The sequence below is a fragment of the Vidua chalybeata genome, chromosome 23 (assembly GCF_026979565.1).
Source record: "Vidua chalybeata isolate OUT-0048 chromosome 23, bVidCha1 merged haplotype, whole genome shotgun sequence".
NCBI lineage: Eukaryota > Metazoa > Chordata > Aves > Passeriformes > Viduidae > Vidua > Vidua chalybeata.
In genome coordinates, this window is record NC_071552.1 from 2009208 (window position 1) to 2021838 (window position 12631).

General features: G+C 45.2%; 1 protein-coding gene across 1 annotated transcript in view; it reads left to right on the top strand.

Annotated features, from left to right (window-relative positions):
- CBL (Cbl proto-oncogene) overlaps positions 1-12631 on the top strand; it is a 34235-nt gene that overhangs the window by 16179 nt on the left and 5425 nt on the right. Inside the window, exons 3-15 of the mRNA XM_053963331.1 lie at positions 811-957; positions 2268-2424; positions 3896-4017; positions 4463-4600; positions 5045-5132; positions 5502-5633; positions 6062-6265; positions 7903-8034; positions 8876-9265; positions 10115-10209; positions 10647-10802; positions 11304-11407; positions 11741-11923. Coding sequence (XP_053819306.1) covers positions 811-957; positions 2268-2424; positions 3896-4017; positions 4463-4600; positions 5045-5132; positions 5502-5633; positions 6062-6265; positions 7903-8034; positions 8876-9265; positions 10115-10209; positions 10647-10802; positions 11304-11407; positions 11741-11923 — 2048 coding nt within the window. The remainder of the gene's footprint in view (positions 1-810; positions 958-2267; positions 2425-3895; positions 4018-4462; positions 4601-5044; positions 5133-5501; positions 5634-6061; positions 6266-7902; positions 8035-8875; positions 9266-10114; positions 10210-10646; positions 10803-11303; positions 11408-11740; positions 11924-12631) is intronic.

Below are 12631 nucleotides of genomic sequence, written 5' to 3' on the forward strand. Positions count from 1 at the left end.
TCTGGCCTAGAAATATCCCTGTCTCTTTTCAGGAAGTTTTCCTAGCAATAGAGTAGAGGAGAATATTTGGAATATTTATTTGGATAAAGGAGTGAGAGAGAGAGGTGCCTCTGGTGAATAGAATAGCAGAAAATATCTGTTCTCTTCTCCAGCTTAAAAAAGGGCATATCCTGTGGGATAGAGCACTCCTGATGTCTCAGTGTCATCAGACTTGAGCTGTAATTCAGATTGGATAATTAAACACAATATGTTTGAGAGCTTTTGTGTGTAAGTTGTGACCATTTTAGGAAAAACCTGCAGGTGTTTTTGCATTCCCTTGGGAGCTTGGGCCTGTTAAGATCAGCTACAGATTCCCTGAGCACATCTATTGTGTTGGGAGCCTCTGGAAACCTGGAAAGACGTTCAGCTTCCATTGTCTGGGGCAGGAGTAGTTTTATGTGCTCTCCAAAGGAGTTTTCAGACCCAAGGCTGATGAGGTTTTGTCTTCAACACTCAATAGGTGAGGCCTGAGGATTGGTTTTGCACATTTTCTGTGAATTTGTTTTTCCGTGGGAGGATTTTTGCCTGCCCACCTTAAAGAGATTATAGAGAGTTTGTCATTGTGGAAAATGTCTTGGCAAACACAGACCTTGCTGGTAGTTCCCATGTTTTGGATGTTCTAAATGCTGGGAAAACACTTGAAAGAGAGCCCCAAATAAGAGTTTTGCATGCTGGGATCATTCTTGAATTGCAAAAAGTGCTGGTTCTGCTTTGCTCGGAATGCTCAACTCTTTTTTTCCTAAAATAAACAAATTTTGTGGTCCTTTGCAGGAGGAACCTGACCAAACTGTCCCTGATATTCAGCCACATGCTGGCAGAACTCAAAGGGATTTTCCCCAGTGGCCTCTTCCAGGGGGACACGTTCCGGATCACCAAGGCAGATGCTGCAGAATTTTGGAGAAAGGCTTTTGGTGAAAAGTAAGTTTCTAACTGTGCTTAAAAACAGAGGTGTGGGAACAAATTGCACCCAGTGCTTTTTAAGAATTCTGTTTGGCCCTTCAGGAAGGGTTTTGTCAGGTTAAAATAAATGATGGGAGAGACCTGCTGGTCATTTGGTCCATCTCTGGGGTGAGGTAAGGAATTATTCCTACACTGAATTTCCCAGTTTTTGTCCTGTCTGGTTTTAAATGTGTCAAGTGATGAATCTTTCCCCAGTTTCCCCAGGAGACTCTTGTATTGCCATAGTGTTTCTCTTGATTATTCATCTTAAAATTTTCCTCTCCTCGATTTATTTTTTTACCTTTTAAGTAAGCTCTACAAGCCATGCAAAATAATCCTTTCTTCTTCCAAAGGTTACCATGCCCCCAACATGGGTTGTTCTTTAGCTAAGCCATAATATTATATTCTTTTCATCTTCCCTCCAATTAGTCTTTCCAATCATTTACTCACCTCTCTTCTTCTCTGAATTTCTGTTTGCAAAATGGCTTTGCTAAGAGTGAAGGGGAAAGGGAAATGCAACAATCTTTGTGTGCAGACTGCTGAAATGTCAGGTTTAATTTCTGTATCTAATGAAAACACTGACTAAATGAACCATGGAGGTGTTCACAGCAATGTTTGGGGATTAAAGTTAATGGATTGGGTACTGCTTTCAAACTGAGGGAACTGAGGTACTTCTCCTAAAGAGTTTAATTAGTAGCTGTCAGAACAAAAAGCCATAATGTATTTACTCATGAATAGCACAGTTGTCTGAAGTGAGGCATTTTCTTTCTGTGTTTCTATGCCACTTGATTTATTTAAAAAAGGAAAATATTCCTTTAAACAGGATCCTGTGTTTTGGCTTGTGATTCTCTTCCTTCTCCAGTTAATCCTACTTTAGAGAGTTGGTTGCAGCTTTTTTTTTAACCATCTTTTTTTTAACCATATTTTTTTTTTTAACCATCTAGACTTAACTTCTTCTCTACCAGCTGCAACATTGTGAAATTATTATCAAGTGATGCTGTGGTAGGACTGCAGGAAGAGGGAAAAGAGAAACCAGAGGGGGGCTTCTAATTCCAAAATTAGAAGAAATTGCCTTAAGTTCATTTGGCTGCTGATTTCCTGCAGTACACAAGAAATTTCCTGCAGTACACAAGAAATTAGTGTTTGCATGAAGTGAATAAATCTCGTGTGGCTGTTTTTGATTTTTCTCTGTTCTGTTATCACGACGTGGATACTGACAAAGATAACATGAAGGTGTGTTCATGGTGGTGCTGGTGCTCAGCCATTTCCCATTCCCTGCTTTTCCCCAGGACCATTGTTCCTTGGAAAAGCTTCCGCCAGGCCCTGCACGAGGTGCATCCCATCAGCTCAGGGCTGGAGGCCATGGCCCTGAAGTCAACCATCGACCTGACGTGCAATGACTACATCTCAGTATTTGAGTTTGACATCTTCACACGACTCTTCCAGGTGAGATCTGAGGAGTGGGAATCACTTGAAGTGTCTCAGTGCTTCAGCTTATACTCTTCTTTATCCAGGCCAGTATTTTACACACATTATTTGTGCTGTATGGGATTTGCTTGTCTTGCCCTCCATCCCTTAAAGAGGAATACTTAAGACCCCACACTGCAGTAAAAGTGGGTGATATTTCTGGCTGTGGAATAAAAAAATCCCTAAATATACACTGCAACTCCCAGGCACATTCAGCATCCTGCCATGAATCAGGTTTTCTCTTTCAAAGGTCACTTTGAGACTGAAGCTCTGACACAGCTTCTGCAAGCCAGGAAATGTGGAGCTTAGTTTATCACTCTGTCTTCCCTCGTCCCTTTCTTTATTGTCAGATTTATTTTCCATGGAGGGGGGGTTGTTCAGGATGGAGCTCAAGCATGGAAATTTGGGCTTCCTAGCTTTTGAACTGCCCCAGCCAGGATGTTGTGAACGTGTCTGTGTGTGTGAGAAATCTCTGTCTCACTGAAGGGATATTAACAGTAGGTAAAATCCTTCCCCACAGTCTCTAATAGTGCTAAATTCAAAAACACAGCTTCTGATGGTACAATTGGGTATTTACAAGAACAATCACTTACTTCTTTGGCTCTGGCTTGCCTTTTCCCATGTGATGGGGTGGGTTGCAATTAAGATATGTCTAGATGAAAAATTCCCATGTTTGGTGTTGCAATGTAGCTGATCTCATTCAGCACTTTTTCCAAGTGTTGTACATAAAGAAAAAGTCAAGAGCTGCTGCAAATTCCAGGGGATGCAGAGTTCTTAGGGATACCTTCCCGTAGATGAGTTTAAAAACTTGGAAAAATCAGGTGAGATTGACACACCCAGGCCCTTCTCAGGACTGAGAGATTTCAAATGGCTGTTATGACTTTCGGGGCATCATTTTAAGCAATATTTGAGGTGTGTGTGCTGGTTTCTTCATTCAGCTCTGAGACCAGCCGCAGTCCTTGCCACACCCGGGTGAGGCTGGGTTGGTGAGGAACAGTCACAAGTTACAGACAGGGAAACTGAGACACAGAGGGGAGGTCACTGTCCCCAGGCCATGCAGGAAGTCGGTGTTGGAGAGCAGAACAGTCATGGTTCCTGGGCCTGTGCATAATCTCATTAAACTCCTGCCTTTATCCCTGTCTGGGGAATGAGTCATTCTCTCTGCAGAAGCAACACAATTGATGGCTATTCTTAAGCTGTGATCTCAGTGACTTCTCCTTTTGTATTTATTAAAGGAGTTTTGATTAAGGTCTGTCTTAGGTGACGATTTTATCCCCAGCAAGCAACAAACTCAAATGCCAAGTGCTGCACGGGAATGAATATTTTGGTTTCTCTACTGGATTTGTGGTGGAACAGAAACATGTTTTTCTAACTGAAGAACCCTTTGATTCAGGAATATTGACCCTTTCCAGAAGTGTGTGGTTAATTTGTTTCTTTGGTGCTTCCCCAGCCCTGGTCATCCTTGCTGAGGAACTGGAACAGCCTGGCAGTGACTCACCCTGGCTATATGGCATTCCTCACCTATGACGAGGTGAAGGCCAGACTTCAGAAATTCATTCACAAACCTGGCAGGTGAGAGAGAGCTCAGCCAGCAGGGAGGTTCTGGCTGCCACCACTGATTGCAGCAGGGCTGACAGATTATCTGTGTTCCTTCCTGCAGCTTGTGTGGTTACTTCTGGGCTGCTTTTAAACATGGAAACCTCCTGTAGTCTGTTTGTTTGTTGGGTTTTTCAAAGTTGATTCGAAACCAATGATTTTAAGGATGTTAACTTCTCTTGCTCTGGATTCTGGGTTTAATTTCACCTGGAGGCCAGTGCTTGGGTTCTTTTCTCATTTTGTATCATGTTGCAAAGTTCCCCTTTGAACTGCCTGGGCCTCAATTGAGGAAAGCTGCTACAAATCATCAAGTTATTCCTACTAATTTTATTTGATATGGCCAGACAAAGGCTGCCTGCTTGTCATTGAATCTTTTCTGTCTGTTCCAAGCTGAGGTTTCTTTTCCTTTGTGTGTTTTTAGTTACATTTTCCGACTGAGCTGTACCCGCCTGGGTCAGTGGGCCATCGGCTACGTCACTGCAGATGGGAACATCCTCCAGACAATCCCCCACAACAAACCTCTTTTCCAAGCACTGATTGATGGCTTCAGGGAAGGCTTGTAAGTCACTTGATAAAAATTAGGACAACAAAGCAGTTAAAATTTGAATAGCCCCATTGCTGTCAGTGGAATAAGTCATTGCTGAACTATTTTGGCACTCGGGAATTACTGACAGCTGTCTTTGCACTGCAGAGCTGTGCAGTAGCAGATGATAAATGTGCACCAGTGTTCCCCTTCTCATAAATCCCTTTTTTTTTTTTTTTTTTTTTTTTTTTGTCAAACCCTTAATTTGAACCAATACTTTTAAGAATAACGTGTTTCATTTTGGTCCAATCATAAAATCCCTCCAGAACTTTAGAATTCAGAATACCTTGACTTTCCACCCTTTGCTTCTCACCTTCATTCTTTCTTCCCTTCCACCTCCAAAAGAAACCTTAGATCTGTGTGTGTATACATGTGTGTACAGGCACATGTAGAGGTATTTTTTCTCCCAACTTCTTCCAGTTATTTATTTCCCGACGGCCGGAATCAGAATCCTGACTTGACTGGCTTGTGTGAGCCCACACCTCAGGACCACATTAAAGTTACACAGGTGAGTAAAATATTCCATTCCATCCAGCTCCCTGCCTTTCTCCCTGGTTTCTACTCTCCTTAGCTATTCACCCAGTTCTGTCATACTTGGTATTCCCAAGACTTGTTTTCAGGGCTGCAATATTTTACAGGAATTCAGAAATGTTTGTGTGATAGGGATGGGCAGATGAGATTGCAAAGACAGATTTTAAGGATTTATTTTAGAATTGATGCTTGAACCCCGCTTTTCTTGGGATGCTTAAATGAAAATTATTTGATAATTTGAATTCCACTTTTTTCAGAGCTTGACAGATGCACCTAGCACATAAAATGATGGTGAAATCTTTGCATATTTCTGTTCTCCCTGTGATTTATGCTGTGTTTCCCTCAGGAACAATATGAGCTGTACTGCGAGATGGGCTCCACGTTCCAGCTGTGTAAAATCTGTGCTGAGAACGACAAGGATGTGAAGATTGAGCCTTGTGGGCACCTGATGTGCACCTCCTGTCTCACAGCCTGGCAGGTGAGCCTTGGCCTCTTCTTTATCCCTCTGAGGGCAGCTGCTTGATCTTTTACAGATATTCTCTTCTTTTACAGATATCTTACAGATTCTTATACAGAATATCTTTTACAGATACTCTCTTCTCAGAACTGTTCAGGTGTGGAGAGAATATAGCAGAAACATTGTCTCATAATGTCACAGCATCAGAAGCTGTTTAGATGCCTGATCTCATAATATGGAATAAGGAAAAACTGTAAATACTTCCTGAAGTGCTGTTTCTCTACTTCAAGGAGAAAATATTCCATATTTCTGGCCCAGTTTGCCTTTGTGTTCCTCTCAGTTGAAAGCTCCCTGCCAAAAAGCAGGCTAAAAGCTGATTGTTTATGAAGCAGGTGATAATTTTGTGCCACTCAGAGGCTGCTGTGCCAGATCTCTTCTGTCCCCTGCAGGAGTCTGAAGGCCAAGGCTGTCCCTTCTGCCGCTGTGAGATCAAAGGCACGGAGCCAATCGTGGTGGATCCGTTTGATCCCAGAGGAGGAGGAGGATTGTCCAGGCAAGGGGCAGAAGGAACCCCCTCTCCCAATTATGACGATGATGACGATGACAAAGCCGATGATTCCCTCTTCATGATGAAAGAACTCGCTGGTACCAAAGTAAGGTCACTGATAAATGTGGCAGGGCCTTTTCTGCAGCAGTTTTCTCTTAGTGATTTGTGCCTGTGAGGCTTGTCAGACTGTGTAACAGTAAAGATCCTGCTCCCTGTGGAAAACAAGGATTTAGGTCCAGTTTTGTGAGCTCACTTCACGCTGCCACTTTAGGGTCACACTTTGAATCCTTTGATCACTTGTGTGTTGTCTTGGAGGAATCCCCAGAGGGGTGAAAAAGCTGGCCTGACCTGTTGGAATGGAAGGTCTGGGTTTGGAACACTCCTCTGTGTGTTAGATTTTGATTTCCTAGCCAGAATTCACCCAGCTCAGCAGAAATTCATCCGTTTTTCCCCAGTGATAGATACAGCCAGGCAGGTACAGCCTTCCCAAGGTCCTGATAAATAACAGGGTGGAGGGCAGGCTGTTCTGCTGAGGAACTCAATTTGGCTGTCATCTTTTTATATGGTGGCTGATAAAACTGTCTAATAAAGCTGTGATAACTCTGCCATTAGTGCTGCTTCCCTCCAGGAGCTGTGCACAGGCATTCTTTGTGGATCCCTGCATGGCATTTTCATTTCATTTTCATTTCTCATTTCAAAATCTTATCGCTGTTCTTGCATTTTTTTTTTTACTGCATAGGGAAGTGGGTTTGAATTTGGCTAATTTTTAATAGCTGAATCAACTAAAATAAGCTGCATTTCCTAGTCAGAAAGAATCTTCACCTCTGGTTTACCTGGAGTCTTTTTTCCCTTTATCTTCCATCCTGTGAAATAATGTACTAATCAGTAAACACTGTTCCTGGAGAGCTTTTTTTTACATATTTTGTGGAAGCAAAGCAATTTTCTTGGTGTGACATCCTGTCAATGTTGGTATTTTGTTGGCTTTAGTGAGCTCAAACATACATGAAGCTTTTCAAAATTAAACAGCACTCACTTTGATTGTAAAAAAAGAGAAAATAAAGAGAATAACAAGCACTGTGCTGCTCTGTTAAGTGGAAAACCAGCTTTCCAGAGACAAAAATGGAGGGTTTGGTGCACAGCAGTGCTCTGTAGTGAAAGCAGTTTGCACAGGGACAGGAGGCTTTGCAGCAGATCGTGCCCTCTGGTGTTGAAAAGCAGCTTGTCCCTGCTCAGGGCCCACTGAGGCAGTTTGTTACTTCATCAGGACAGCTTGGTTTATGGTTCTAAGTTCCATTTTCATTTCTCCATCAGGACAGCTTGGTTTGTGGTTCTGAGTTGCATTTTTGTTACTCCATCAGGACAGCTTGGTTTATGATTCTAAGTTGCATTTTTATTCCATCAGGACAGCTTGGTTTATGATTCTAAGTTGCATTTTTATTCCATCAGGACAGCTTGGTTTGTGGTTCTGAGTTGCATTTTTGTTACTCCATCAGGACAGCTTGGTTTATGATTCTAAGTTGCATTTTTATTTCATCAGGACAGCTTGGTTTGAGTTTCTAAGTGTGCATTTCAGTGGTGTCTCATGGCTAAGCTCGCAGTGCTCCAAGCCCTGCAGTGCTGGGCACTGCCTTCATTCCTGGAGGATGGTTGTTACTCACAGAGCAATTTGTAGCTGGAGAGGCTCTCCAGAGGACAGGAATCTGTGGGCTGAGCCGTGTGCTGATGTCCATTCTCCTCCCTCAGGTGGAACGCCCTCCCTCGCCCTTCTCGGTGGCTCCTCAGGCCGCCCTCCCGCCCGTGCCGCCCCGCCTGGACCTGCTGCAGCAGCGAGTGGCCAACCCCCCCGGGGCCTCCAGCCCTGGCACCACTTCCAAGGTCACACACGCCTCTTCAGTGTGATTTGAGTGGGGCAGAACAATCTGGGGACCACAGCATGTTCTCTCTGACATCCCCAAGTACTTTCTTCTTTTTCTGTCTGGCGTCCTGAACTACCAAATTGTGATCACTGCTATCACATTCTCTGGTTTTCAGCCTCGATCCCTGCTCCCTGTACTCTTTGGATTTTCCTCATATTTTGTTCTAGCTGATACAGAAGGTATCATATTTCTCTCCCCCAACTTTTCTGCACTCATTTTTACATCAAGCATTTTTTACGTAGAAAATGAAGGGAGGAATTCAATGTATGTGACTGGGAGAAATGAACTGGCTTTCTGACTGATCAGCAGAAGGCAGTAGGGTGATCTTGGTGGCATTGAGTTCTTGAGATGCAGCAGCAGTTCTTCATCTGGTTGAGATGAAATAATGAAATTAGGGAAGTTCAGGCAGAAGAAAATACCTATTTCTGTGAATACTCATCACTGGCTGGTGAACGTTAACTTGTACAAATAACCCACAATTGAATCATTTTTTAAAATAATGGGGAGGCTCTGTTTGGATTCCATTCTAAGGCTGCTGTAAGCTCATGTTTTCCCTCAAGAAGAGGAATCTGGGATGTTCAGAGCCTGGCTGGAGTGCACGTAGTTCCTGTGTTATCTCCTCAAGCCTGTGCAGAAGGTGCGGAGATATCTCCACATTCTCGGAGATAATTCCTTGTAAAAACAGATAAATCTGTAAAAACAGATAAAACCACCCCAAAACTCTCCCCGCTGCCCGCACCTCCCTCCTGTTGATCTCCTCTGCCCGTGTTAAGCGCTGTTTTGATCCCTCCTCCCCGCAGGCTGCTCCAGGTGCTCTGCACAAGGACAAACCTCTGCCGATCCCCCCCACGCTCCGGGACCTGCCCCCGCCGCCGCCCCCGGACCGCCCGCACGCCCTGGGCACCGCCCTGGGCACCGAGAGCCGCCCGCAGCGACGGCCCCTGCCCTGCACCCCGGGCGACTGTCCCGCCAGGGACAAGCCACCCCCGCTGCCCTCCAACCGCCAGGGCGACCTGTGGCCAGGCAGGCCGATGCCCAAAGCGCCGGCGGTGGCCGTGAGCGCCGCGGAGCCGTGGGCTGGCAGGGAGCTGTCCAACCGGCACTCGCTGCCCTTCTCGCTGCCCTCCCAGGTGGAATCCAGGGCTGAGAGCCTGAGGCTCGGCAGCACGCTCAGCCTGGACAGCCCCGCGGTGAGTAGGTCTGCCGGAGCTGAGGTAATCTGGGAGAAAAGGCACCCTCGAGTGGGATTTTGTCATGGGAGAGATGGAATGAAACTGGTGAATTCCAGGCAAGGGAAGTGCTTTCATTCCTTTTGGGAGCAAGGTTGAAATCCCAGTTGCCTGATCATTGTTCACCTCTCGTTGTTCACCTTTCAGTGTTGAAAAGAACGTTGAGTGTTGAATCTTTCAGTGTTGAAAAGTGCTGAGTGTGTTCTCTGAAAAAGTCTGGTTTACTCTGCTGGCTTTTCAGCCCTGAGGAAACTGCCATATCAGCTCTGAGGAGTTGGACTGGATAAAATCTGAGTTCAGTTTGGGTCTGTTCACCTGTAGGACATTGTTAGCAGTGAACTGATAAGTCCAACGTTTTGTTCTCTAAAAGAAATAGCAGGTAGTTTTGCTTTCCTTGATTGCATTTCCTTAATTTTTCCTTCTAATGCTTCCAGCTTTCTAAAATTGAAAGCAAGCACATTTTTAGCCAGTTTTTCTAAGAAAATGGCACGTGCATGGTTGTCATCATGTCTCCAATTGTGTGTGCTTGTCTGCATCCTCTTCCTCTTGGCTCCCATTTTGGCCTGTTCCAGCTGAATTTGCCAAGGCCATTGGAGCCTCAAATCGTGAAGTTCTTCCTGCAGGAAAACCCCTGCAATGTCCTCACTGAGGGAAAGCTGTCAGAGAATTCCTAGATTTCTGAGGTGTCAGTGAATTCTGTGGAAGAAATGAGGATGCTTCATTCCCACAGAGGCTGTTGAAGGAGTGGCTTTGCAGCTACACCGCGCCACGCGTTGTTTCTGATTCCTGGTTTGGAATTTTGTCTTCCAGAGCTCCAACAGTGGTCCAGCAGCAACCTCAGAGTCTGAACACCCCAAAATCAAACCCTCCTCGTCTGCCAATGCTATCTACTCCTTAGCTGCCAGGTCTGTTGGGATTTTTTGTACCTTACAGAGTGGGAATTGCAGGGTGCTGGTGCCAGGGACAGAACTGGCACAGCTCTTCCAGTCTTAGTTTTAAACTGTGACAGATTCAAAACACAATTTAGAGAAAGCAGCTGAAACCAAAGAGCTGTGCGGAGTGGTGGGAATTCCCCTGGGCTGTGGCAGTAGGAATCAGGCTCCAGTTGCCATCAGCTCTTTAATAAATTCACTCTTGAGTGGGGCTTTTTGTGATTTAAGTGTGCATGATATTGTCACTTGCATCATGACCTTGTGCTGGTTTGACCTTGTGGGCTGCATCCTGAAAACCAAATTATTTCTTTAGACAGACTTGCTGTGAGGTGACTGTGGATTTTAAAGGGCACCTTGGTATTAATTAGATTTGGTGTAAATGTTTTATATCTTGTTTCTCCTGCCTCCAGACCATTGCCTGTACCAAAACTGCCTCCTGGGGAGCAGTCTGAGAGCGATGAGGACACTGAATACATGTCACCATCCTCTCTGCCTGTGGTGCCTCCAGGTCCTGCTGTGCAAAAACCAGAGCTCAAAATGCCTTTGGAAATGACTCAGAGTTTACGGTGAGATCCTGGCTGGTTTTGCACTTCTTCCTCCCAGCTCTGGGGCAGCACATTTGGGACATCAGGGTGGGAATTTTGCTTGCTCAGATTTCTGAATTCCCCCAGTGATATTCACCAGATCTTGACTAAAATAGCAATAAAGGAAATGTGACCACTGCTCTTGTGCAGAGTCCTTGTACAGTATTAAAGGACTCAGATATCCCTTTCCTTCCCACTCTGTCTGCCAAGGACCTTTTGAGAGCAGAAACAACTGAAATTCAAAACTCTTATTAAAATGTAATTTTCGGTGGTATCAGTTTTGGTGGTATCATTTTAACTCTTTTAAGCTGAGGTACTGTACTGCACTAAACATTAATAGAGCATTTTCTAGAACAAATATTTCACAGAGCAGTGGTGATTTCACCTTAAAACAAGAAGCTGTGCACAAACTCTGTCACAGAGACGGGGTGGAGGTGGTGGCCACTGTCACCTGTGTGATGGGGAATGTCTTCTCTCCCTCAGAGTTTTGGACTGTGACCAGCAGCCCGAGGGCTCCATGTATGAAGCAATGTACAACATTCACTCCCAAGCAGCATCCTCTGCTTTCGAGGCTGTCACCACTTCTGGTGAGTGGGTGTGCTAAAAAAACAGCTGAGGAACTGGGTTACAGCGAATTGCTCCCAGTGGAACAGCATTTTAGGCTGAATTAAAGGAAATACATTTGTTTTTGTTGTTAAAATAGCTGGGATGTATGTGGAAGTATGAGTCTGTGCATGCACACTGCATCTATCAAGTATTTTTAACCTAATTTTCCCTTCTGCAAAGAGCTGCCATTAAATGTGAGGTTTTAACAGCAAAACTTTAGTTCTGTGTCCCGTCAGCGTTTGGCAAATGGGGGAGCAGAGTCTGCCTTGAGAGACAGCTCAGCCCCAGAGCTCAGAACGTGCCTCCTCTTCCAGATGAGGGGAACCTGGCAGCAGCCACTGCCAGCAACGGCCCTGAGGAGTCAGAGAATGAGGAGGATGGCTACGATGTCCCCAAGCCCCCGCTGCCCGTTGCCACTGCTCGCCGCACACTGTCTGATATCTCCAACGCCACTCCTGCCTTCAGCCGAATGTCCTTGGAAAACGACCCTGGCACAGGTCTGACAGCTCTCCTGCCTCTCCTTGCTGCTGCTGCCTGGCTCTGCATCTTTGAACCTTGTCTCACTCGCTGAAGGTTTTGGATGTAAAGGTGTAAAATCAGGTTTATGAGGCAGAATTGTACTGGTTCTTAGGTATTTTGTTTGATTTATTTTTAGTTTTTGTTTGATTTATAGCTTGGAATGTGCTGCCTTGGACATTTAATCCCCGAGCTTGCAAATCACTCTGAAATCTCAGTTAGGAAAAGCTTTTTTCAGCTTAAAGTATATTTCTTAAAGCACTGTTTCCTACAGAGCATAGACTGTTTTTGTACCATGGTGTACCAGGGCGTGAGACAGGATTTCCCATCCCTGGAAGTGTCCAAGGCCAGGTTGGATTTGGGGTTGGAGCACCCTGAGATAGTGGAAGGTGTCTCTGCCCATGGCAGGGGGTGGAAGGACCTTTGAGGTCCCTTCCAAGCCAGACCATTCAGGGAGTGTGTCCCTGTGCCAAGGGACTGGCCTGGCAGGGTTTGTGGCTCTGCCAGTGCCTGCAGATGGCACAAGTGTTCTGCACACAGCTCCTGATGCTTTCAGCTCCTCTGAGCAGGGACCAGGGGCTCAGCAAGGTCAGCTTTTTGTCCCTGGGGAACAGAGGACATCGTGTCCTTCTGGCTGCAAGGCACATTCTCTGAGGGAAAAACTAAAGCCTCGTGTCTCCTGGAGCCTT